This window comes from Apis florea, unplaced genomic scaffold (assembly GCF_048593485.1).
Source record: "Apis florea isolate Af1SG1 unplaced genomic scaffold, ASM4859348v1 contig_2897_pilon, whole genome shotgun sequence".
NCBI lineage: Eukaryota > Metazoa > Arthropoda > Insecta > Hymenoptera > Apidae > Apis > Apis florea.
In genome coordinates, this window is record NW_028256665.1 from 1,426,001 (window position 1) to 1,452,333 (window position 26,333).

Consider the following 26,333-nt stretch of genomic DNA (forward strand, 5'->3'; position numbering starts at 1 on the left):
ACAACTCACGTGTTACCGAACGTGCAGCGTTATGCGGAACAGTCACTCGGTGCGATAGATATATGATGTTCGGTGTAGTTCAGTCTTCAGAGATATTACTGTCTAGTACGCATCGTAGTGTTTACTATATTGTGAAATTAACAGAGAGGAAATTAGTGAAAACATTTGTTTTTCATTTAATTTACTGATTTTTTATAAACGATTAATTGGTGCATTATTTTCAATTTAGATAGTTAATACGAATATATTTAAAAAATACTATCCTTTTTTATTCATGTAAATACAAACAATTTCTTCGCGTTTTCTTTATCAATTTTACCGCCAAGAAATATAGAAATGACATGTGAACGAATTTGATTTAGTAGCAGTGTTGTGATTCAACAGATATTATCTGAAAAAGAAACTACCCTTAGAAGAGAATGATGGAAGAGATATCCACTGAAAATGCTAAAGTGTCAGATTCCGGATATTCTAATACTTGTAGTAACAGTCAATCGCAACGGAGGTATGTATTGAATTCTTTTAGTGTTTGATTCTTTAATTTTTTTTTAAATACTTTGAACTTATTCCTTATCTGACATCAATTTTAATATGGCGCCATCGATTTTAAATTATGAATTATAAGCAACTTATAAATATTAGTGTAATACTAGTTATTTTACATATAATCTTTCTTCCATGATGTCAATACGAAAAAATATGATATTAATAAGTCAATCAATAATTATTATATTATTTGATTTTTTTTAAATAATACATAAAAAAAAAATAAATTGAAAAAAATATAAATATTAATGTTACAAAATATAAAAGCTAAAAGTTATATAAGTTACATATTGTTAATTAAAAAATATTCATTAATTTATTCTTATTAAATTATATACATCATGTGTAATTTATATGTACAAATGTGAATATTCATATCGTACATTATCAGTATTTTCATTCGAATATAGACATGAAAAATAATATATATATATATATATATGTATATATGAATTCGTATAACTCTTCTCCTATTTTCAAAAAATATAAGATTTAATCTTTTTTTTTTTTTTTAATTGATTTTCTAATTAATTTCAATTTTATTTCTGATCGATTAAATGGATACTTGCGTAACTTTTATTTGTACAACGTTATATTTAAATGTTATTCTATATGGTTGTTCAAAATTAATTAAAATAAATTTTCGATTAAATATTAGTGAAATATACATCGAATGATGTGCATTAACCAATATATCATTTCACATGCAATAAAAAGCGTCGATATGTCAGAAGTTTTGTAATTTTAATTGCGATTTGAAACCTTATGAAAGATTTAAGAAAGTTTTATAACGATTTGTATATACAAACTTGAAGAAACCTCTATAATTTAAGTTTTTTATGTTTTGTGTAATTAATTTTCAATATTCATTTATAAAATTTAAATTTTATAATATATTATTTAAAAAAAACCGAAATTAACCGAATGATTTAACAATTGATATCACAAATTTATGAATTTTACATATGTATATATATATATATACACAACTGTACATCTTATAGTTCAATATTCACGAAGAATTATGATTGTTTATATATTTTAATATTTTGATACGTTTAATTTTGAAGTGTATTGAACTATTGATAATATAATATTAAACTATAATTTGAAATAGTATGAGTGTAAATTTCATTTGCAACAAAATCAATTGATCAAATTATTGGATTTTTAAAATTTGATCACACACATCTATAAAATTAATATCTATAAAATGATTGTGATTCAGAAATTCGATCATTCTTCAGTTTCATTAGGAATATTGGATGCATGTATTATAATTCATCTTTATGAATTATAATTTTGATAATTTGCAAATTAAACGAATTGTAAATTTATAGGAAGTTAAAGGATATTCAATGTAGCATTAGCGCAGGATACTTGGCATTGACACGCTTTGTCGATGATGTAGGTGAGAGGTAAACGAAAAATACGGTGAACAAGAAGGATAGAAACTCGAACACTACGGTTAAGGCTAACTAGTTTCTTGACAAAGTATGCATTTCTACGTTCGTATTTAATATATCTAGGCACAAGTTGTGAAATCCGATGAAAACAGGTTAAACGAATGCAAAGTACATGCGATTACTATATTCACAAAACTATTTAATCGAAATTCTTCTAAATTTCAAATTGTTTAAATCAGTAATACCTTATATATATTTATAAATATTTAAATGTTTCTGTCTTTTAATCCAAAAAATAATTTGACCTCTTGCCAATATCAGAAAAATTGTAACAACTTCTACGATCATTGAAATTTGGAATGTATTTTTCTATTTATAATCTAGAAATAATTAAAGCAGTGATTTTTTTTTTTTATAATACTTCATCCTTTTTTCAATTATTATATTTTTCTTAATACGATGGTTCCTTGGCATTATTGTGGTATCGCGATAAAACTTGGAATAAAATCGATAAATCAATCAATGTGTCGTTCGATGGGTTTTAGTCACGGGGCCACGAGCGTGAAACAGACCTTCTTATGCAATAATTTTTCTTATCGAACGAGGTGCAACAAATGTAGAAGCCTCGTGCTCGTTCCCTGGAAAATAATGAGGACAGTGAAAGGCCAGAAAGACTCCGTCGTAAGGGCCGATCATAGTAGTCACGTTTGCCGAACATGTGATCGGTCCTTTTTTTCTTCCATTCCGTAACTGGTTTCAAAGATTTTGTGTCAGTGAATCGCGTGACTTTCTCGACCACGTTTTAATTGGCTAATGGGCCGAGGCCGTTCCTACGTTCGAGAAATGCACCTTTGCAATCACCTTCTAATGCCTCTGTGTATTCGTTTGCCAATAAAACAGGCTGCCATAGAATGTAATTTCTACGATTCATTACGAGTTAGATTGAGAATGCATAATGATTTTTCATTTGATCAGTAAATTTTTCAATACATTTTTATCGTAACATTTTGATCAAAAAAATACCCATGAGAGATGTGATTCATTTTGAAAATACAGAATATATACAGCGAGAAATATTATCTGTTTTGAAGATATTAATTATAATTTCTTCAACAGAAATTATTTCTAACGACCATATTATCTTTATCGGTATCTTTAAAAGATGTATATTGTTGTGCAAATATATATAATAGTCCAATTACGAAAGGTGTAAATAATAACATATGAAGCCGATAAGCAATTGATAAAATATACATGTCTCGTAGCTATGCATCATAAATTAATAAAATTCTAAATTTCATTCTGTTTATCATTCTCGTTTTTTTTTTTAATTTATTAATGTTTTATTTTATTATAATTAATGTTTTACTTTGATAAGTTGATAAGTTTGAAAAGATAAGTTATAAATTACTCAAATAAGAAAACTTCTGTTCCATAAAAAAGTTTTTATTATTTTAATAAATATAATAGATATAATATAATTATATCTATTTATGACTTGTAATTTATAAAAATAATTTCTTTTTATTAGTAAATTTGTTACTATCACACAAGAAGATTTATTTTAATATTATTTCAATATTAATTTCTGATTTGTAAATAATATTATACTAATATTAATAATATTAATACAATATTAGTAAAAAAATTTGTATATCAATTTAAAAATTAATTCAAAATGCAAGCAGTTTCAGTAGTAAGGCATAATCAAGGTCAGACTCAGCGAATAAACACAGTAGTTTAGTCGATTGATTATCAGGCATTAATGTATACATTATATAATCCATATTATGATAAACACATCCGAAAATATTTATATTTCCCACTTATTATTAAACAATACAAGAATTTATTTTAATGTTTAATATTAATATTCATTAATTTCTATTTCAGTAGTGGCAGCTCGATTTCGAGAAACAGCAACCGCTCTGAAAGTAGTGGTTATTGCGGTAGGCGTCCTTCAACATTTGGATCCAGGTAAGACATCGCTTATTATAAGTTTCGACTTATAATTAAATATAATCAATAGGACGAAGCAATCGCGATAATAGCTGATCCCTGTAAAATATACAATTTTTTTTAAAAATATAGTAAATACTCAAAAGACGTAATTAAAGATACATATTGATCATCGATAAGAAGCGAAAGTGTTTACGATCATAAGGATCTTATCACTATGCTTGAGAATCTATCAATAATTTATAAGTCATTGCGACTATGATTAATAGAAAATAAGAATAAGAAATCCAGTGGAAATGTAATTTTTTTTCCCAGTGCTTTATGAGCTTTCCCTAAAAAAAATATACAAAATATACCGTTTAATTGTAATCTTCTAATATGTATTACATTATTTATATTATTACTACTATATAATTATAATTGTACGTCGAAAAAAAAAATATATAAGTGTACATAAGAAAACATTTCTATCTAAATTTAAAGAGATTTGATGCAACATGATTTATTTATTGTAATTGAAATTATCAAATATTGTGAAAGATATTTGAAGATACTGTAAAAATGAGAGGTATACATTATTCAATTATCAGAAAATCTTTTTATATCTTAAAAATAAGATATATATATATATATATATAACTGTATTGTACACACGATTGCTACTACTTACAATATTGAAATGGACATTGCATGCAAACGTGAGTGTGCTCTTACATGAGGAACGAATGAATGATGAATGATGAGCAATAAATTGAAACAATGATAACGTGAGATTATATAAAAAACGATGCAATTTTTTCTATTACTTACTTCTCATAAATTTTAAAAATGTTGCGTGATGATTTTTTTTTTATTTAAGTCACAAATTTGAAGTATCTCACATTATTGTGATGAATCATCTAGATACATTTTTTTATTCCTTCCATTTTTATACATATATATACAATTAAATTTGTATAATTTATGAAACAAATTTTTCAGATCAGTTTTTATTCCCGGTATATTTATGTGATTAACATTGTTGTTCTATAATTATCACGATTGTGAAGGTGACATAGCGCGCTAATGTGGATTTTTAGCATTGTATTCATGCATATGTAGGAGAACGATTACATTCAGTTACGAGAAAGCGCACACAACTGCCGCTATAAACATTGGTGCATGTGCAGTGCCACGTGCCTGCAATGTCGCCATCGGCGTCGCCTACGTAGCATGAGATATCCCCACGTATCGTTGCATAATCTGGATAGGCCGTTCCGTTGTAATAATAAATCAACATCGAGTCTATAAATTATAGTTAAAACCAGTCTATTTTCTATTGTTTACGGGATATAATTAGAAATAGAAAGAAAAAAAAAAAAAGAAGTAGTACTTTGAATTTTTTATTTATCGAATTAATAATCTTGTTTTCAATGTTTTTCTTTTCCTATTGAATTTCCTATTTCATCCGTCACAGATTTTTGATGAATTTTTTTTTTTTTTTTAAAAAATTTTTTTTCCTTTACATGTATGGAAAAACTTCGTGCGAAATTGTTGAAAATCGATTACGATGTGCGATTCGAGATGACGGTGACACGTGCCACTGTTTGCATGATTCAAAATTTTTGCCGACCAGAAATGACATGCCTCGCATCATCATTGCGCGTTCGTAGAACCAATAGCATGAGAATATGCAACACGTTAACACGTATCGCGCGTGTTCCATAGAGAATTATAGAAAATAGAGACTTCGTGAGGAAATCCTTCTATAATTTGCTCATGACTAAGTAGAGGTCGAGGTTACGTTACCAATTACGATATCACAGACGCCTTTCTGTCGTCTCAAATACAATGTGTATATTTGGAAACTTTAATTAATCGTTTTATTTGTAGTTATATTTAACTATCAAACAATGGAAATAATTATTGGGTATTAGTTTATATTGGGTATTGTAATTTTAATTGCTTTTTCACGCTGAAAATAATCGTAAGAAGATTGAAATAAACACAATGTCTTTTGTTCTATAGAATGGGACACAAATCTGTATGGGAAATGTACAATTAAACTCTGGATTATTACATAATATATTGTGAATTATATGAGATAAAAATTTAACGAATTTAACAAATTTAACTTTTATGATTGATGATTAATTATGATTAAAGAAAAAAAGATAGAATCACAAAGTCTCTTTTATCCGTTATAAAACATTGAAAATGATTATTATAACGTGAATTCAAAAGTACAAGTATGTGTTCAAAAAATAAAATATTCATATTGTTTAAATAACCAGGAAGCTCTTCGAGTATGTCAACATTTTCAAGCTTTATTCCTGAAAATCGGAAATATGAAACTCTAAATAGCCAATTTTATCTTGGAGAAAGCTTGAAAGGTTTATCGTTAGAGAAATGCACTTTCTATTTGTTACCTAACAAATGCAGTCACGATTTGATGATCTAAAACATTTGTTACGTATATACTATTTTTATTGTCATTGAGTTTCCTGGTGAAAGTTGCTCCAATCTATTTTAACATCACTCCATTCCTACAACGTTATAATAGTATTCTAAATCTAGTTATGATTATGACGATCGTGGCAATTTTTCTAATGAAGCAATTGTTAAAGCAACGAATGAACTTGTTCGCTCATGTTCGCATGCATGTCCAATAGATTTCTTGTTTGTTGACTCAGCGGAAAGCAAACTTATTTTTAGAACATATGTATAGTTGATATTTTACTCGTTGAAAGTGTACGATGAATACTAGCTTTTCTGGTATCGCGCTATTGTTAGAAAATGCGTGAGAATAAATACGCTTTATTTAAGATTAATTCGATAAGTTCTTTTTCACCAAAAATAATTGTATCAATGTCACAATAAGATTATAATAATTAAACCATTTTTATAAAAACTGCATCAACTTGCTTCAAGTCTATTATAACAAAACTTTAGTTAATCGCATCTCTACAAACAATTTTATAAGTCAAACGATTTAATTCACATCATCAATCGCGATTGCTTTATTTGCAAATCGTAGAAAATATTAGATTCGACGATACGAAGTTTAATCCCTTCTCACCTATCCTTCAAAATTAAAATCCTATCTGTTCTACTAATTTTTGGATTTGTCCGCTAGATGAGATTAGAAGTTTTTACATGTAATGTTTATCTGAACATGTAGCAATGAAGCCCTACCACAGCCAATCAGCAAAAGAAAGGATAAAGAACATAAGAAGAAGAAGTCGAAGACGATTTTGGCTGTTAACGCTGAGGCAGATATTACCCTGAAAAATGCCGGCACACCGCCAGAAACCGTGTCTTATAATGTCGCCGTCCCAACGAAATCTATACTTGAAAAGAAACCAGGTTGGTTGCGATCTAAAATTGATGGGAAAAAGTGCACGTTAACTATATAATCTCGAAAATTTTTTAGTCTTTAATTAGTTTTAGGCTCGGTTAAAAGTGATCGCTAGATCATGTAATCGATATCGTAAAAGAAGGAGATAACATCAAATTCTAACTGTCGGACCAATCATTCGTTCTTACTACTGATTTTGTCGAATTCAATTCTTCCTTCGAGTTTTATGATTAATCGAGATATAATTTTGAATAAAATTTGATTCGAGGATGAATTTCAACATTTTTCTGTTTTTTTTTCTTTTCGTTTTCTTTTATTTATCGAAGATTTTAACAAGATTGACGAGAATTATAAGAGAAATGCAAATTAATTTTTTTCAACGAAGCGAAAAAAGATGGATAATTTTATGCGATGTTATTTGGTTTCGTGCACTTTTCTTATTAGTTAGGTTTCGCTTATTCACAATCAAAGACTTCGAACGATCTTATTATTTTCCTCCTTGTCCATCCTCATGGTTCCCTTAGTCCGTCAGACATTAAGTCCGAAACGATCAATTGTATCTTTTTTGTTCAAAATTAAAACGATCGAATGTTCTTTAATTTCATTATTTTTTACTCGTTCGAGTTTTAATTCAAACAAAAGAGAAATTCAATGGATCTAGAGGATTCGTCTGCTTTGACACTTTGGTGACACTTTTAGCATCGACCTAATAATTTCTCAACGAAACAATCTCTAAATATAAATTATTGACGTTGTTACCGTGGCAATTAATCTCAGTTCTATTTAACACGAACGAAACCTTGAAAATAGCGGCCTATTTCTAACTTCCAACTAAATATTGATCCTTTCTTGTTTTATTATTAGCACCAATATTGTTCACGAATCCTTTAGAGCTTGTAATTATAAGAGAAATGTCACCAATAAAGGATGTTATTCTGTGAATCGAAATTAAAATCGTCGAATGATCGTCGATACTGAATGATAACTTAATTGTTCACGTGATGCAAATAATTTTTTCTTGATTAGATTGTTACAGCGATGAAAAGATGCAAAGAAATATTTGGTTCGGTTCGCACGAAATATGTATTTATGTATCTGTGAAGTGACAATTGTCGCAATGAATGGCGATCCCGAAATATATAATAAATATATTTTAAGCATCGCAATTAATTTCTCAATATATTGATTTTATATAATCACGCAGTGCTATCCGTGGACAAAAGGCAGGCTTTCCGTTTAGTCAAGTTGCGCTCAAACTGAACCGCTCTTTTATATAACATCGCCTATGATTTACGTAATTATTTACATAATTTTTAATAATCGAATAATCAATTCTCGGATAGGTTTTTTTCTTCATTGATCGTTACGAGCTTGCAGTGTATACTGCAATAGAAAATATTTGAGTGTAAGAATAGATCTGTTACATAATTACGATGCTCGTTTGTTTATTTGAGATTAAAACTTTCGAAAATTGATCAGATCTCGATCAATATCAATGATATGACGAACGATTAATAAAACTAGATTCCAGAAATGAGATAAAAAACGAGAAGTAAAAATTGCCTTGGTACCAGCTTGGCGTGTTATTCAATGATCTCTCTACAGAGCGAGTTGAATTATTTTCTCTTTTTTTTTTTTCACGAATAATTTCGGGATAGGTTCGATTTCAGATTCTTATATATAAAAAAAACATTGTCGAAATAATGTTGTCCTCTTGGACTAAGGAAACATTGCAACTCTCCCATCCTTCATTAATTCATTACTCTAGCAGCAGGTCACGTCTTACATGTTTCTTGGACGTGTTCTATACTTTGATCTTTATTTACGCGACGAGAAAGGTCACTATACGTAATGCTCACCTAAAATTAAAATTAAAATGAACGAGACGTCCATGAAACGTTATTAAACACGTAACCGATGCTATTTGGTGAAAGATGTCCATGTCCCATCAGCAAACACGGGCGAGTGTGTTAAAGAGGAACAATACATAACAAGGGGAATTTTTGTTGGGTGTATACAAGAAGATGTAACCACTGTAGAATTGGTGGATGCAACGGATCCCGGCGAGCACAACAGCGATACAGTGACAGATGTGGAAGCAGGACTTGCTTCTCGTACGAATCCCCTGGATGATTCCATCTCTCAAGCCAATGTTAGTATTAATTAAAAAAACCAACGGAGAAATAGATCTCTCTTAACTAGTAATTGTGGTAGAAGGACACGTAGAAAAACAGAGTATGATCGATCAATATGCTCCTTCGTAGAAAGATCCAGGATCGGGCATTCTATAAAGCATCCTGTCATATTTGTTAATTATTAACCTTAACCCGAGTACTTCCCGAGTATCGATATAATACGCAATTTTTTTCCTTCAATTGTTGTAATTCGGTGTGGCTTTCTGTATACGATGATGTAACACAGTAGTAACATTATTGCAAGGTTTCAGTAGTGTTATGCGTGGAGAAAGGAGATTTATCATTGGAATTGACAACTGCTACTAGTGATGACCTTCTAGTGGCTGGGAAATAAATTATTATATCTCTTTGGAAATATCAACTTTTCTTTTCTTCTCTTTTCAATATCCATGTTAACAAATGTTATCATTTTCTTCAATACCTGTAATAAGATTTCGTTTAATTTTTCAATTTAAACGGGCGAAGGATTTACTAATCAACTTATATAAATATATTTAATTTCTTGTTTATGCTATAATTTTTCTTTTTTTTTAAATTTCTATTCTCAATTATTCAGAATCCCTTCAAATGAATGGAATTTACTGTTCTTTAATGAAACACAACTCTTTTCTCCCTGCATAATCGGTAAAAAAAATGCTATTATAAGATATTATTATATGTAAAATATAATTCTACCTCAAAACTTGTATATAAATAGTGATAGAAATGAAAGCAAAAAAAAAAAAAAAAAGTTGAAAAAAATTTGTATAAATCGAGATCAAAGTAGCGACGAGTTCTCTCTACAAGCTACCTACGTGATAAATAAAAAAAGTGTTGAAAATTTATGTGACGATTATCTTGATGACATTCAGATTCAGCGTCATCTACGTGCTAAATAAATAAAATTTTAATTTTATTAAATAATATTATTTAGATAATTTGAATAATAATATTTTACTTAATTTTATAAATAAATCAATTAGCATTCAATCCTTGGAAATCAAAGTCTATATTTGTATATTGTATATCCTATAGGAGGGGTTTTGCGCGGTGATTTCAATGCACGATGGCCTCGTATTGTATACGACTCCCTCGATATGCACAGCTCTAGGATATCTCAAGGATGCATGGATTGGCCGTTCTTTCATCGATTATGTTCATCCCAAGGATAAGGCCACACTGGCTGATCAGATTAAAAATGGAATAGTCTCGCCTCAAGAAGAAAGGCCGAAAGGTATTACTTATTGCTTCGAATCAAATGTATTAAATTAAGATATATTGCAAAATTTAAATTTAAAATTTATATTAAAAATTGTTATTGATGATAATTGATTTAACAGGTATTAATGGTAGAAGGGCAAGTCTGTTTTGCGGATTGCGAAAGTACACAAGATCTTTCGCTCATCAATCGATCAACAAAGAGGCGAGATCGAATTTGTATCTTCCGTTCCACTTGACCTTGTCGTTCAGAGATTTTCGAGATCGTACGACTGAACAGCAACACAAAGCAATGTTCCTGGTGGTTACTGCTCAACCTGTTCATTCTGCATATAAAGGTAGTACGGTTAAACATGTTCGAGGAGATTCGACTGATAAAAAGATTTGATAAATATCCTCTTAAGTATAAAATTTAAACAGATATATAATTTATTTATTAAAAATAGTAAATGATAATAATCAAAGTCGTTTCGTTAGTCTAGTCTCCTCGACGATACAATATAATTCGGTGGTTTCCGTGGCGACGTACCTTAAGCAGAAGGTAATTTTTATTAAATTAGAAATATTTGTTAGAGTTATCGTGACGATATCGATAGTATTTCATCTTTGTCGTCTTTTTATTTATTCGTTTTTTTTTTATTCGTTTGATCAGTCTTTTTGTTCAGTTTGGAGACCACTGTTTCGATTATTTATTTATCGAGTAACAGCAAAAAAACAAGATTAACAATGCACCGATTATTTTTCATGCATATATGAAAACATATTATGTTTTGTTTGATATATACACACATAATGATCTCTTATTATTATTATTTTATTATCGATTCCATTACAAAATCCTTCTTTCAAGTCCTTTCAACAAGTCTGTTCGAAATTCATTCGAATTTCGAAATAAATTATCCAAGAGACTGGTGCGATGTTTTTTCTTTTCCAAAATATAATAAATTATATTATTTCATACTTGCATAGGTAGAGTGGACAAATAATTCGTACAGACTTGTCCCGGCAAATCGAATTTGTACCATTGATTGACCGTAAAGACTTAAAACATTCATCACGAAGGAAATATGTGGCAGAAGAGAGAATGACCCCGACCTTCTTATTATCATTATCCGCAGCGCCAGAAGAAACAATAATATCTTCGGTATTCACCACCCGCCACAACGCAACGTGCTATTTATCCCATGTTGATCCCGACGTAGTCCAATACTTTGGCTATCTACCTCAGGATATGGTTGGCCGTTCGCTGTTTGACTTCTATCATCCCGAGGATCTGCCTTTCATCAAAGACATCTATGAGACTGTGAGCATGTGCCCCAGAAAAAAAAAACACAAAGCAAATCTTTAGGTTTTGATCGAATATACGTTTGAGAGAAAGAGAGAAAAAAAGAAAGTATGCGAGAGAATGATAGAATAATGCGCAGAAAATGCGCAAGCACAAACGAATCCCAAGAAGTGAACGTCGAATGACGTAAAAAAAAAAAAAAAAAAAATTTCTACTTTCTCGATTAATTATATTTATAAATATATCGTTGAACAGGTTATCAAGCTCGAAGGTGCCTCGTTCAGATCGAAACCCTACAGGTTCGGGATACAGAACGGAGACTACGTCGTCCTCGAAACAGAATGGTCGTCCTTTATCAATCCTTGGACGAAAAAACTAGAATTTGTCGTAGGTCAACACAGGATATTGAAAGGCCCAGCGAATCCTGATATCTTTCGCGTATCATGCGCAACTGAGCATAGCCAATTGACCAACATTAGCGAGGAAGTGCTAAAAGAGGCCAAGATCATACAAGAAGAGATACGTACACTTCTCGACGAGGTATGTCTTTCCTCGATAATTTATGCTGAACCAGTATAAGTATAAGTAGTTAGATAGATATTATATCACGATCTATACGTGATATAATATTGTTCGATAAGATAAACATAGATAGATAAACAACTAGAGCTTGTAATTTTAGAATATCTACACCAAAAAACGAATCACATCGACTATACATATTTTTTTTTATAGCAATGATCATTAAACAAGTTATAGTTTATACGTTTAAATTATTATGAATAAGAAATCGCGTCTAATTATCTATTTGACCGAATAGTTACGCATTAATATTACATAGAATTAATTCTTTGTCTCTCTTCAGGGTAACGAAATACACAGACAGACAATAAAAACGTTCATCACCGTATAATATTTTCCACGAAATTCTTCTTCCCAACATATAAATATGTTCGCTCAATCCCCAACTTTTTCTCTTTTGTTCTATCGTACGTCTGCGCAGAGCATCCAAAGAAAGTCAGATATTACCGAGCTCGACGTGTCAAAGAGATGCAAGGACCTCGCGTCCTTCATGGAAAATCTGCTTCAAGAGACGAGAACACCCGGTTTTGGCAAAGATGTGCTTGCTACCGACGAAAGGAGTTTTTCGGTGACTATTAGCTACGTTTTAGTATCGCCGACACTTACCTATTTTGCTAGTAATACGGTATAATGCGTTGTGGTGGTATATTACAAGTATATTTACAATAACTATAATAGTAGATCGTTCCCCTTAACGGTTCAACGTGAAAGGTATTTCCTTTAGATTTCTAGAAAAAAAAAAAGAGATTTTCGTTCGTGTCGCTCTATGGTTGCACGATGTGTGCGATAATATTTCGATACAATGTTGTTTTCGTTATTATTTTTTTGTTTTCTTAAAATTTGATGTTTTTTTTTTTTATATTTTCTAAAATATCTATTTTGATTTCAAAGTACAAAACGAATTCATTGTATCGAATTTTTATCGTCAGTATCAAGAGAGAAAAGAAGAAATTTTCCGTAAATTCATTAATAAATTGATATATCTCATTTTATAGCGTTTTGATCAACCGAGTTTGAATTCTTCTTGTCAAATTTCTTCTTTTTTTTTTTTTTGCTGGTACAGGAATGCATGACACAAATAATTAGGTGAAGAGTTAACAGAAAAAATTCTATGTTAATATATTTCACGAAGAAAAGAAATTTGTATTCGTATATAAATAAACATATTATGAAAAGAGAAAATAAAAGAAAAAAAAAATTATAAAAACTTAAAAACTCGGTGATATCTTGAGAGAATTTATGAACTTTAAAAATAAAAAAAATATGATAAAAAATCGATAGAAAAAAAAGAAACAAAATTCTCATTGCTTCTGAACGATATGTCATAGAATTTTTTACATGACTAGAAAGTTAAATTGGTGATTAAGGTGAGTAAGGAACACAGCAATTGATTAAACATTTTACAGCCTGATGACATGTCAAAAAGGTTAATTCAAAATAACTAAAAACCTTTCACGAGTTAGGGTATTTATGCAACTCTTTTTATAATTCATAATATAACTAGTTGTAAGTAAAAACGAAATGAACAGCAAAGATTTGTCAAGTTATTTCGTACATCGACATGGACGAAGGGCAAAGTGAATTGTGTAGGTCCGCTGAAGGATAGCGTCAATTTCAAAACCTTGTAGGCACGTTGTTGGTAAGTCTACTTATTATTTTTTTTAATTCAATTATTTGATAAAAAAACCGTCAAGCCTTTTATAAACCAACATTTCGATTGCAACAACTTATTTTAAAATATTCCCAATTAGCTAATTATTTATTGTTTTCCAGTTGGTAGGATATTAAGAAAAAATGCAATTTGTTATTATATAATTATCATTCAAGATTCTTTGAAAATATATAATATATAATATAATATATTATATAATTATAATAATATTTTATAATATAATTATAATTATATTTTATTTAATATATAATAAATATTCTAGACTATCTCGTTATACGATCCTTTCTTTATTTGATGGTATATCTGTGTTATTATGTTTGTATTTAATAACATTGTTATTTTTTCTCTATATCTCTAGAAATTATTTGATTATATTATATATTTCGATTATATATTTTTTTCTATTATACTATTTCCATTGTATGTTTCTTCATGATCTTTGAACGATAATTTTCTTCTTTTTCTTTTATGTTATTTCGATAATTTTTATCTTGAATAATGAAATGTTTATTTTTTTTTTTTCCATATTCTTTCTTCATAAAAATTTTCATCTAACTTATTTGCTATAGCTTTGTATAAATCGAATTATTTGAAATCAAATAACCATGTTAAATCTCTTTTCTTGTCTCTTCATCATGCTCAAGCGTCATCAGATCGATTGTTTCACGATTCTACAGATTGTATAGTAAAATGATGTATAGAAAGTTCAGTCTTCATGTATTCGAGAAACGGTTGATATATAAATTAATTTTAAAGGCTATAAGGGCATCTATAAATTTATTGCAATACGATACTCGTGAATAGAGTTCCAGAGAATATATCTCTTCACTTACAAGGTTTTGAAACTAACGAGGCAATATGAGAAAGCGAGAATGAAAGAGCGATTCATAAACTAAACATGCGATATTAATATTTTAAAAGTTCTGATAACAATACTAGTCTCGTTCAATGATTTTTCTTTTTCTTTTTCGCGATAATTTAATATTTCTAAATTAATGTTTCTCTAATTCTCTAATTATCAATAAAAAAGGAAGATATAAAAAAATATATAAATAAAGAACATAATGAAAATTAGAGAAAAAATATCTTATGTGCTTTTATTTTATTTTCATCATTAATACATAAATTTTTCTAAATTTCGATAATAAAAATCTATTTGCATGTATAACGAGAATTTAAAAAAAAAAAATAAATGGTAATGAAGAATATGTACATGTATGTATGAGTATGTATGCACGAGAAGAGAATGTATGAATGGTAATAATGTAAGGGGGAAAAAAAAAAACAATAAAACTGGAAAGAAGTTGGTTGGTTGTAATAGTTAAAGCAACTAATGCTGTTACAGAGCTGGAAAAATATTAGTTGGTCATATTGGTTGCTCGTGCGCTGTAAATATTGCATTTTTGCGGTCACAAGATTGTTGGAGAATTTACATAGTTGCAGAGAAATTCCTTGCACAAATCTTAACAGCCACCTATATAGCTGAATGCAAAACGTCTAACAAAAGTATTGAACGCAACGCAAATTTGCAAAACAATTGACAGTGACGAAATCAAGTGACAACTCTTTCTAAGTCGCTACAATATACTTGTGAAGGGATCACGCAATCCCTTGTTACAGGAGCACGACAGCGTGATGCTCGGTGAGATTTCGCCCCATCATGAGTACTACGACAGCAAATCGTCAACCGAGACACCGCCAAGTTACAATCAACTCAATTACAACGAAAATATTGAAAGATTCTTTAAGAGCAAACCACCAGTTGCCACTATGTACGGCAGCGATGAAGAGATTATTAATTCCAGCAATGATGAGGGTGGAAAAACAAGTCCGAATTCAGCGGGTGAGCTTTCATCTCGTAATTTCATTATTTAATCCTTTGAAAGTAAAGAATATCATAAATTAGTCAGGAAATGCATGTCACCGATAAACGGAAGCGGCGCGAGCGGCAGCGGTAGTGCAGAAAATCTTAGCAGTGGTTCGAATAATCAAACGAGTTCAGCAAGTAGAGAGAACACTTCAAATACGACTAGTATGGAAAGTTTTAAACCTCCAACGTTGACGGAATCGTTGCTCAACCGTCATAACGAGGATATGGAAAAGTTAATGATGCTGAAGCATCGAGAACTTCGCTCTAGTATTAAGGCAAATGATAAACTAAAAGATTCTCGAATAAAGACAACTGAAAAACTGTCGACGGACCCAAATACTCATTTTCAAGTTAATCAAAGTCATGGTATTAAAAGAAGCGGAAGCCATAGTTGGGAGGGAGACAGTTTTAAAGTAAGTAATTCATCGATGAATGAGCATCGAATCAGGAATTGAAAAGTTAATGTACGACGAAATAATATTCAAATATTAATTGATTGATCAGGTTTCAAAACATGAAGAAGTATCAAGGACAAGTACCGCAGGTCAGTTTCCTACTAATGTTGCAACAACAGTAACAAGCATGAGCATCGATCAATCTACCGTAATTCAAACAGGTGCTAATGTCAACTTGTGGCAGCCTTTATCAGTTTCTATACCACCTCCACCATCTGCTCAAAATGTATCACAAAAGTGAGTTTTAAAAAAGAAAAAAATAATAAAAGTAAGTCGAAAAATAGTCTAATAGCAAAATTAAATTGTGATTTCTTCAATTTTAGCACAAATTCACAAGCAATACCTAGAATACCAATACTGCCAATGATACCAGTATATTGTGTCCCCGTTCCACAAGTAAGCGATTCTACAATTTTATCTCCTGTACGGGAAAAACTTAGCTCATCTCAATCAATGCAACCACCTCAACAAAATCCTTATAGTATGTATTTATTTTATAATATACAGTTATTTTAAATTTGTTTGAACAGTTGTCAAAATTAAAATATTAATATTTTAATTTTCAGTGTTTGTACCAGTTTCATATATGTCGACAACAATGGCTGGTGTCATTTATCCTCCAGTAATAGGTACTCCATCAACGGGCATGATGTACAAACCTTTTTTGATTCCTGAACAAACATCAATTTCACACGAAAATAATCAACCTACAATAAATAAATGCTCTGATCGAAAACGACCAGCTAGTCAAGCAACAAGTGTAAAGGCAGAACCGGGTAGCATTATGGCCATGTCTGAATCGTCAAAAAAAGTAAATTAATATTTTTATATTTTTTTTATCTCTTAACTTGATTTATTTCTTTATAAATAATTTTACATATAAATTAAATGAAAACTAGGTATTATCACCGGGTGAATTGTTATCTTCTTGTGTAAGTAATGATGGAGGTTGCTCGAGTTTAGTAGACATATCAACTCCAGTGAATAAAAAGATCTATAAACAGAACGATTATATTGTGGACGAATCGAGCTCATCGAGCTTTTATAGCAGTTTTCTGTACAAAAGTAGTGAAAGCAGCTGTAATCCAGATCAAAAACCAACAGAATATTTACCGGAGGTAAATAATATTTTTATATTATTTGAGATATTTAATTATTAATTTGCGTTTCATCGAAAGCATTGAAAATATTTTTCAGGAAAAAAAAATTGATTCATTGATAAATATTTATTTATAGGATAGTATGAAACAACAATACGGTAAACGAAGAAAAGAGCCACCATGGCTCGAAGGTGTTCACGTAACTCCAGAATTAATATACGAATATCAAATACATCCTAAAACTCTGAACGAAGTACTTCAAGCTGATATGAATGCCTTAAAAAATTTTAATCAACCATTATTGGTAAATGATCAACTGGGTCAACTTTACTTAGATTTAGAAGTTGAAGGTTTTGAAACAAAACTTGTTCTTGAAGATGGAATCACTTCTAGTGGCAGTGATAGTGGTAGCAGTAGTGGAAGTTGGACGGCTGGCACAGTATCACAGGTATAAAATTATTAAGACTTTGTAATATTATCGTAAATATTATATTTTTATAACTTTATTTTATGTTTTTTTGTTACATAAATTTTATAATAGTAATTTTAATAATATTTTATAATATTTTAAAATATTTTATTAAAAAAATAAGAAATCAGTATAAGATTTTTTAATAATTTTAACATTATATTTCATTTAAAAAACAAATATTCATATTTTTTACTTACATATACATTTTTGAAGTAGAATAAATTAAATAAAATTTGAAAATTATTAATGCCATTTAATAAAATCTAAATAAGAAAATTTATATAGATTTAAGAATAATTATGTCGTATTAATAAATAATTATCATAAAATCATTTTTGAAAATCATAAATTGATGATGTAAAAGTGATTAGTAAAAGAATAAGATTTCATTTACAGCAAAAACAAAAAAGGAGAATGGTGAAGTACGGTAAACTTGTAATGATTCACGAAGAAAATGCGCCATTGCCACCGGCGCTACCACCTCGAGTTATACCTTGCCAGCAATTATAGAAAAAACTTTGTAACGACCAACTTGTAACTAAATACTGTTTTCAAGTTCGAAGTATTTGTTTCCAATGGTATCTTTTGAATTTGATTCTAATAATTAAGTTACGATTGGTCGCTGCGTAAAGATATCATTTAAAATATTTTTTTAAATTTATATTTTGAGGCAGATAAAATTATTTACATATATCTTTAATCATTTAATAATACATTTTTTTTAACACATATATTAAAATATTGCTTAGAATTATTACCTATTATATTTACATTTTTAAAATACTTTATTTAAGCATCATTTAGGTTTTTCTGAAATAGTTAGATATTTATATTAAGATATTTATGTTATTTATTATTAAAAATTAATTTTTAAATTTTAACTGCCTCAATCATATTTTCATACATTTAAACATAAAGTCAATTTATATACATATAGCTATAAAATATTAAATGATAAGGAATGAAAATTATATTGATTAGAAAATTAATAATTTCATTAAGTTCCTCTTTTTTTGAACTTATTAATAATGATAATATTTTAACGTCAATGATAAATTATAGACACATTTATCTCAAGAATAGAAAAAAATATTGTGAAGCTATAAGATTTATGTTATGGGCAGACATTGACGTCCACGTGATTGTCTCTAATTGAATTAAATTTTATTTAATTTTTTTTTTAATTTGTATATAAGATAGCTGATAAATTTTTCATTATTATAAAAATAAGATATCCGTTGGAAAGTCTGTTGCCTGCACAATATTTGATATAGATTTAATAGAATTTAATATGATTAAAAAAATAGAGAATATGTGTTCATATCTATATATGTATACATATATAATTTTATTTGCCACAGAAAACAGAATAGAAAATTAGGTCAATGTCTTATTTGTTTATTATATGATATGATATTGTATATGATATTATATGATATTTTATTAATGAATAATTTTTCTCATTTGTAATCATTTATAATTCTCATAATAAGACTTTATTCTTAGTTATTTTAAATATTTTTAAATAGATGAATCTTTTTGGAAAAGATTATTTTTTTAAGATTAATCATTAAATTATATATCGATTATTATTATTCGTTTTACTTTTAATAATATTAAATTATATTTGATTTATATTTAGAAGATAAATTTTTAAAATTCAGACTATTACATAAATAGTGAAAATTCTGATTTTAAAATGGGACCAAATATTTGAGATCATCTTTGAATACGCCTGAATACACTATGTCGAATATGCTACCTCAAAATGAATATATTTTCAATCTTTAGAAGAATAAAAATATAATCTCGAAATATAATTCATTAAATAATAAATAGTAAATTGACAAATTCAATTGAATACATTTTAAAATTTTATAAAATTTTTTAATAAATGTAATAACCTTTTTATCTTATAATAATTCTAATTTTTTCAGATTTGTTTGATAAAATTATAATAAATAATTTTTATATTCATTTTTATTTATAATATTATTGATAATTTGTACGTTGTTCTGTAACAATAACAAATTCTCATTTAATATTGATTATACAAATTTATATATTTGTATATTTTTTCACATATTTATCAGAAAACTAGTTTGTTGTTTATTTCAGAATTAAAAAAATTATTTTTAAATCTTTTTTCAACATTGAGAGAGGATTTTTGAAATCTTCATTATAATGTTTATATGATTGAAAAATATTTTATATATCTATATGTATATCTATATTTGTATACATAATATATGAATCACGATTGATATCTATTATATTGTAATAATTGAAAGATAGATAAAATATTTTGTATACTAGTGATTCGCAATTTTTCAAAATTAAACAATGTGGCCAGTTCATTAATAGGTCATTGTAGTAAAACGAGAAAAGAATATAAAGCTTTCTTTATACTGAATCGTAAATCTAGTCCAGATTGTATAAAATAGTTGCAACAATTATGCTAAGAAAAATTCATATAGAAATTGACAATGTTAAATAAGAAATAAAAAAATATCTCGTTTATTTTCTTATTTAAACAATATTGTTCGTTTTTATATGATAGATATTTAAGATATCAATTATACCTCGAACAAAGAAACAAAGGTATCGATACTTCTTTTCAAAATATAATTCGATCAAATTCTAAAAATTCATTATTATCATGAAAAAATTGTAAATGTCAAAAGATTGATAAAAAATCCAATCATTAGATTCCAAATAAACGAACTTGAGTGATAGTGTCGATGCTTTTGGCTTCGAAATTTAATTTAAAAATTTAATGATTCTTACTCTTCGTTTTTTAAAATGATAGCACAAAATTTTATAATTTCTTTAGACGCGTAGCTGTCTAAGAAACTATATATGTAAAATAAATACATGTATATGTGTCCGCATATCTACATGTATATTTATTTAGATGCTTATTTAATGCATATATATTTAAGAAAATTGTAATTATAAAATATTAGTAGAAAATTAATATCTCGTTTAACAAATCTACGCTTGATGAATATTACATATTTCATTTAGAAAAAGATAAACTTTACTTTATGTATTGTTATTACTTATATATTTTACTGTGTTTTTTAAATACTTATTCAAATAATTTTAGATTACTTATTTCTTCTTTTTTTTTGAGTTAATGTTTAATTATACATTATATTATGTAAGAAATATATAAGAACAAGATAACGATGAATATTTAAAACGAGACAATTTATGAAACAAACGCAATGAACATTTGATATAATAAATACTATTACACAAAACACGTTTGTATCACGTTATGTCTTGAAATTTATAAGGAACAATTCTTGTGCAGTTTGTGCGTCATCCCCTGCAAGTACAAAATTTCAGTACAATTTTTTACACGTCAAATTAAGCGATACGATCAATCTATTAGACATTGTATTTTTCAGATAATATCTAAATCTCTATACATATTTACAATATATTATAATCTGATGTTTAATTTTATATAAATACAAACTGCACGAGTTACGCACGAACACGAATTTTTACAGTTCGAAATAATCTTAATTTATTATATGATTAAAAGTGTAAAAATATAATAATAGTAATAGTAATATGCTGAACATAGTATCCATAATAATCTAAAAAAACCATTGTTATATATCTCTTCCAGAGATATATTTATTTCTGAATCTATCTTTTGATTTATCTAATTTGTTTGTACATAAATGGAAAGAAAATCTAGTTCTTGATTTTATTTTGCGTGTATATATGTTCGAATGAATTATAATAAGAAAAATATAGATATTTAATAATTTATTATTTTATAATGATTTTTTAAGTATTATGGAAAATATATATTTTAATTTGATTTTCTGATTATTCAAATATTATATTCTTATTTTAGCTTTATGTACAATGAAAATAGAAGAAAAAACTTATATTTTAATCGTTTTTTATATTTTGAATGTTATATATTTTTTAGCGAAGTTAAAAATTATATTAAAAATATTGCTAATATAATATTAGAATGTTAATGTATATATATATATATATATATATATATATTATCTTTGTACATTTCTGTTAATGTTGAAATATACATATGAATATTATATCTATGAATAAGTGTAAAAAATCTATTAAAATTTTATTCATATTTCACTAACTAAGAATTATATTAGATAAGTTCGTCTCTCTTGCCTTGATATTTTAACTCATCCAAACTCTAACTCGAGTCATTTTGTACTTTATTTTCTCCATTGATTTAACTTATTTTAGACTCAATTCTCTTAATTTAATATTTCAGCCTGTCAACCAAACACTTCATCTCATACAGTTTGCCGACCCCTGATTCGATCAACATGGATCATGATCATCAAGTCAAGGTCATATTAATGTAATACACTTTCAGCTACGTTTTCTTCTCCAGTTCTACGTATTTCCAGACTATTTATTTCTAAATTTCCAGCCTATAAGAAACAATAAAGCATAAATTATTAAAGATTCTATAAAAATTTATTTGAAAGAGAGATATTTGATCTGAAGAAAAATATAGATAAAATGATCTGGTTGCTTGCCTCTTGTTGAGATTCTTTGTCAGATATTTTTAACAATTTTCGTATAAACGGTGCTAGTAACATTGGATCTAATTTTTCAATATTTTCAGATGAAATGAGACTCACAACAAGACCGATAGTCATTGTTACTAATGCACCAGTTACGGTATACCAAAGATAACTGAGACGGTACAATGCTAAAGGTTCTCTAAAAGTATCAATATGATTAATGTATGATTACTAAAAGGTAAACAAATATAATAAATTTTTTCTTTCTATATATATAATAATTACGGAAGAAATTCGTCACTATCCAAAATCGTATCTGGAGGCTCGAGTAACATTAAATTTTCCACTTGAGGAAACGAGTAATAGCATCCTTCTGTGCTGACTGGTTTCTCGTCAAATCTGCCGAAATGTTTTACATTGTGCAACATCATAAATCATTATAGAGATTTTAAAATCATTTTCTATTCTCACTTTATTCTTCCACTAGCGATCGCTGCTTCAGCCGAAAGGCTAATCCATCCCATAAAACCCAAACCAGAAATACCACCTATTAGAGCACCCTATATTTTATACAAAATCATAATATTATTATATACATTGTTATTTCATCATTTTTATATTATATTTTAACGTACCTTAGCATTTACCCATGGCAACAAAACACCCATGCTGAAAATTCCAAGAGACGGGCCGCTAGTAATGGAGGCTAAATTCGTGGACAGCTGAAACATATATATTTTATTTGGAATAAAAATCCTTTTAAACTAAATTCTTCTATGTTATACCTGCAATACATGAGATCCTGTTTTCTCAACGACAAATACAAGGGCTACGCAAGTTACTCCAAGGATAACTACCGTTAGTTTTAATAAAATATCCGCGGCTTTCGAAGAAAAAGGCGTTTTTCTGAAAGGTTTTATAAAATCTTCCAATACTACCGCAGCCATCGAATTCAAACCGGTAGATAAAGAACTAAAATGTTATAGAAATCGTTTAATTTTGATCATTTTTTAAACAAGTATGAATATAAAAAATAAGAAAAATTACCTCAATGCTGCGCTAAATACTCCGGCGACAAAAAGACCCGGAAGACCCGGGAATTCATTTAATATATTCATAACAAGTAATGGTAACAATTGATCTTTCGCGCCTGCTAACTATGTAAAAAAAAATATATATATATATATGTATTTCATTTTCTTAAAATTTTTTTTTAATGTTAAAAATACAGTATTATTTGAAAAAAATTTTAAATATATATATCTGCAGTATGTAAAATATGAAATGTTAGATGTACAAATGACATAATATTGGATATGAAATCTTTCTATTAGTTGCAGTTCATGATATATCATGAAATTAGGCTATCAGGGAAGTGTAATCATTACCTTTGTAGTAAGTGGATCGCATACATGGTACCAAGCATATATTAACATTCCTGCATATCCGCATATTCCCATTAAAATCAACACTCCGACTATGAAAATCCAGAGTGCTCTAAAAATAACATTTCATTTCTCAGATTTAATAATTTATTTATATCTTGTGAATAATAAAAGATTAAAATAAATATACCTTCTAGCTGATTTTAATGTAGGTAATGCAAGATATCTTTGAATCATATTTTGATTGATTACGGATATTTGCAACCAATGAAAAAAACCACCAATCACGAGGGACCAGATCGTATGTCTCGTAAGAGGACTCCAATCTGTCCTATTCAAAAATTAGTATAACTTGAAGATTATTAATTCGTCATCATTTATTATTTTAAAACTATGATATCATAATGCTCACGTAGGTAATTCAATTCTTCCAGATTCCAGATTTCTTCTTATTACTAATGATAATCCACCTACATCAGATGTTCCCTTGATGATAATTAGTAACATAGAACCAAACATTATGAAGGTCTGAATAAAATCAGTCCATACTACTGCTCGTAAACCACCCTAATTAGTAAAACGCGAATTATTTTATAATTTTTTGAGTTTGTACTTGTGTTTTTACTTGTGGTACTTATAATATTATATCTTACCACACAAGTATAAAAAATGCACACAATACACACGAATGGAGTAACTACGTGTACATTTACTCCGGTAACTGTAAATATATTATTTTATACGTTAGTTCCATGTGATTTGCTTTATTAAAAATTATTCGATGTGCATTTGATACCTTGATTAAAAGCCAACGCTGGTACATAAATAACGATAGGAAGCCATGTCATCTAGAAGAATAATTTATCTTTTTTTTATCGGAATTTTGAATAAATTAGTTGGAATAAATGAAATAAAAATTAATTCTTTAAAGAAACTCACGATGCCAATTAAGAAAAGTACTGATCCTAATGTTCTGATCTTTCTATCAAATCGTCTTTCGAGATATTCATAGGTGCTTGTGAGTTTGAGCTCGTGAAAAATTGGTAAATAGATTCCTGACGTTACAATACCAACGATGATAACTCCGAAACCGACACAGAGATAACTAATACCATGTACATATACTTCCGTCGGTGTACCCAATAATGAAATACCTATTGTTAAATTTTTATAAAAAGTTTATTGTTACGAATAATTGTGATTATTTAGGGATAAGTATTTCCTACCCGATATGAAACTTGCTATAAGACTCAAACTAACAGGAAATGTTTTCATATTTCTGCCACCCACAAGATATTCGTCTACTCCTGATGATTTCTTAATGAAACCGAAGTAAATGCCGACAAAACCACAAGCGATCAACATAAACCCAAAAACTCCATAATCCCATAAGCCAAAACTTCGCATCATTTCACCAACTTCCTGCACTGTTGGCATATCCTGCGACCAGTTTGGTTGACGATCCTCCATACTACCCTCCGCAGTCATTTTGTTGCAAAATGGAATTTTGTGGTTGTTTCAAACGCCTTTAGGCGTTTTGAATTAGAAGGTAAATCCTTTTGAGAATTAATTGATATTTTTTTTAAAAATACGAAAATACGAATGAATAAAAAAGCATCAGAGCACGAACATTTTTTATTTTATTTTATTTTTATAATATGATTGAAAATAGTGCTTACCTTAATTTTTATACTTGCTAATTTTTCAGTTCATTAAAACTATTGGAAAAAAAAACTATATATCTACGAGCTTTTGTTATTTCGAATCTGGTACATTTGCAAGTAACAAAATTTATATAAAGATAAATGTTTTGTAAATATATAATTTACACGCGCGATATAACACTCAAGAAAAATATAATTTTACATTGAATTGAATGAGAAATTATTTCAGATATATAACACGCTACTTGATGTATAATATATAGTGTGGCAGGTTGTAATGGATATTACGGAAGACCGGCTACAACTAGCATGACAGTTCATCTGAAAAGAGCCAGAAGCTCGAGCGGCTCGATACGATTGCACACATCACGATTGTGCCATTGTGACAATTTTCTCATTAAACTGACAATGGACATTAAGTACGAAGTTAAAACGACCGGGTATATACCAGAGTGAATCCTAAGTGGATAATACGACCTAAATATGGTAGTAGTTGTATAGATGTGTTTGATCACATTGACGGTCGCGTTTCAACCAAGTTCCTGGATGATTTTCGGGTGTCAAAGAATTATTTATTAATAGCTATTCAAAAGTACTATTGCTGTTAATATGATATTTCTTAATAATCTATTTAGAACATATACATAAAATATTAGGATGAACTACAATT

General features: G+C 28.5%; 2 protein-coding genes and 1 long non-coding RNA gene across 12 annotated transcripts; 1 reads left to right on the forward strand and 2 right to left on the reverse strand.

Annotated features, from left to right (window-relative positions):
* The first annotated feature begins 40 nt into the window (after positions 1 to 40).
* per (period circadian regulator) lies at positions 41 to 18,731 on the forward strand. 9 transcript variants are annotated; one of them, XM_086907402.1, is made up of 18 exons: positions 41 to 505; positions 3,846 to 3,929; positions 7,072 to 7,256; positions 9,270 to 9,400; positions 10,458 to 10,656; positions 10,763 to 10,978; positions 11,759 to 11,943; positions 12,181 to 12,465; positions 12,929 to 13,075; positions 15,776 to 16,022; positions 16,086 to 16,462; positions 16,554 to 16,593; positions 16,666 to 16,741; positions 16,828 to 16,985; positions 17,071 to 17,315; positions 17,404 to 17,622; positions 17,741 to 18,052; positions 18,473 to 18,731. In XM_086907402.1, the coding sequence occupies exons 1-18, from the start codon at positions 420 to 422 to the stop codon at positions 18,584 to 18,586; spliced, it is 3,306 nt and encodes a 1,101-aa protein (XP_086763528.1). In that variant the 5' UTR covers positions 41 to 419; the 3' UTR covers positions 18,587 to 18,731. The 9 variants fall into 9 exon arrangements, with proteins under 9 accessions (XP_086763528.1, XP_086763529.1, XP_003697372.2 ...); XM_086907403.1 differs by having other exon boundaries at positions 9,201 to 9,400; positions 16,554 to 16,741; XM_003697324.4 differs by having other exon boundaries at positions 16,554 to 16,741.
* Positions 3,741 to 5,055, reverse strand: LOC147657709 (uncharacterized). Its single transcript, XR_015291861.1, has 2 exons — positions 4,722 to 5,055; positions 3,741 to 4,010 (listed from the first exon to the last, which is right to left on the reverse strand). It is a non-coding gene; the product is annotated as an uncharacterized LOC147657709 (long non-coding RNA).
* Positions 18,732 to 22,171: 3,440 nt separating the features above from the next.
* LOC100869719 (sodium-coupled monocarboxylate transporter 1) lies at positions 22,172 to 25,992 on the reverse strand. Of its 2 annotated transcripts, none has more exons than XM_031919015.2 (15): positions 25,679 to 25,992; positions 25,226 to 25,555; positions 24,939 to 25,153; positions 24,796 to 24,847; positions 24,653 to 24,720; positions 24,412 to 24,566; positions 24,190 to 24,330; positions 24,003 to 24,111; positions 23,662 to 23,771; positions 23,400 to 23,586; positions 23,250 to 23,336; positions 23,086 to 23,174; positions 22,900 to 23,013; positions 22,627 to 22,813; positions 22,172 to 22,518 (listed from the first exon to the last, which is right to left on the reverse strand). In XM_031919015.2, the coding sequence occupies exons 2-15, from the start codon at positions 25,485 to 25,487 to the stop codon at positions 22,441 to 22,443; spliced, it is 1,854 nt and encodes a 617-aa protein (XP_031774875.1). In that variant the 5' UTR covers positions 25,488 to 25,555; positions 25,679 to 25,992; the 3' UTR covers positions 22,172 to 22,440. The 2 variants fall into 2 exon arrangements, with proteins under 2 accessions (XP_031774875.1, XP_086763530.1); XM_086907404.1 differs by having other exon boundaries at positions 22,250 to 22,518; positions 25,226 to 25,525; positions 25,679 to 25,729.
* Between the last annotated feature and the right edge of the window lie 341 nt (positions 25,993 to 26,333).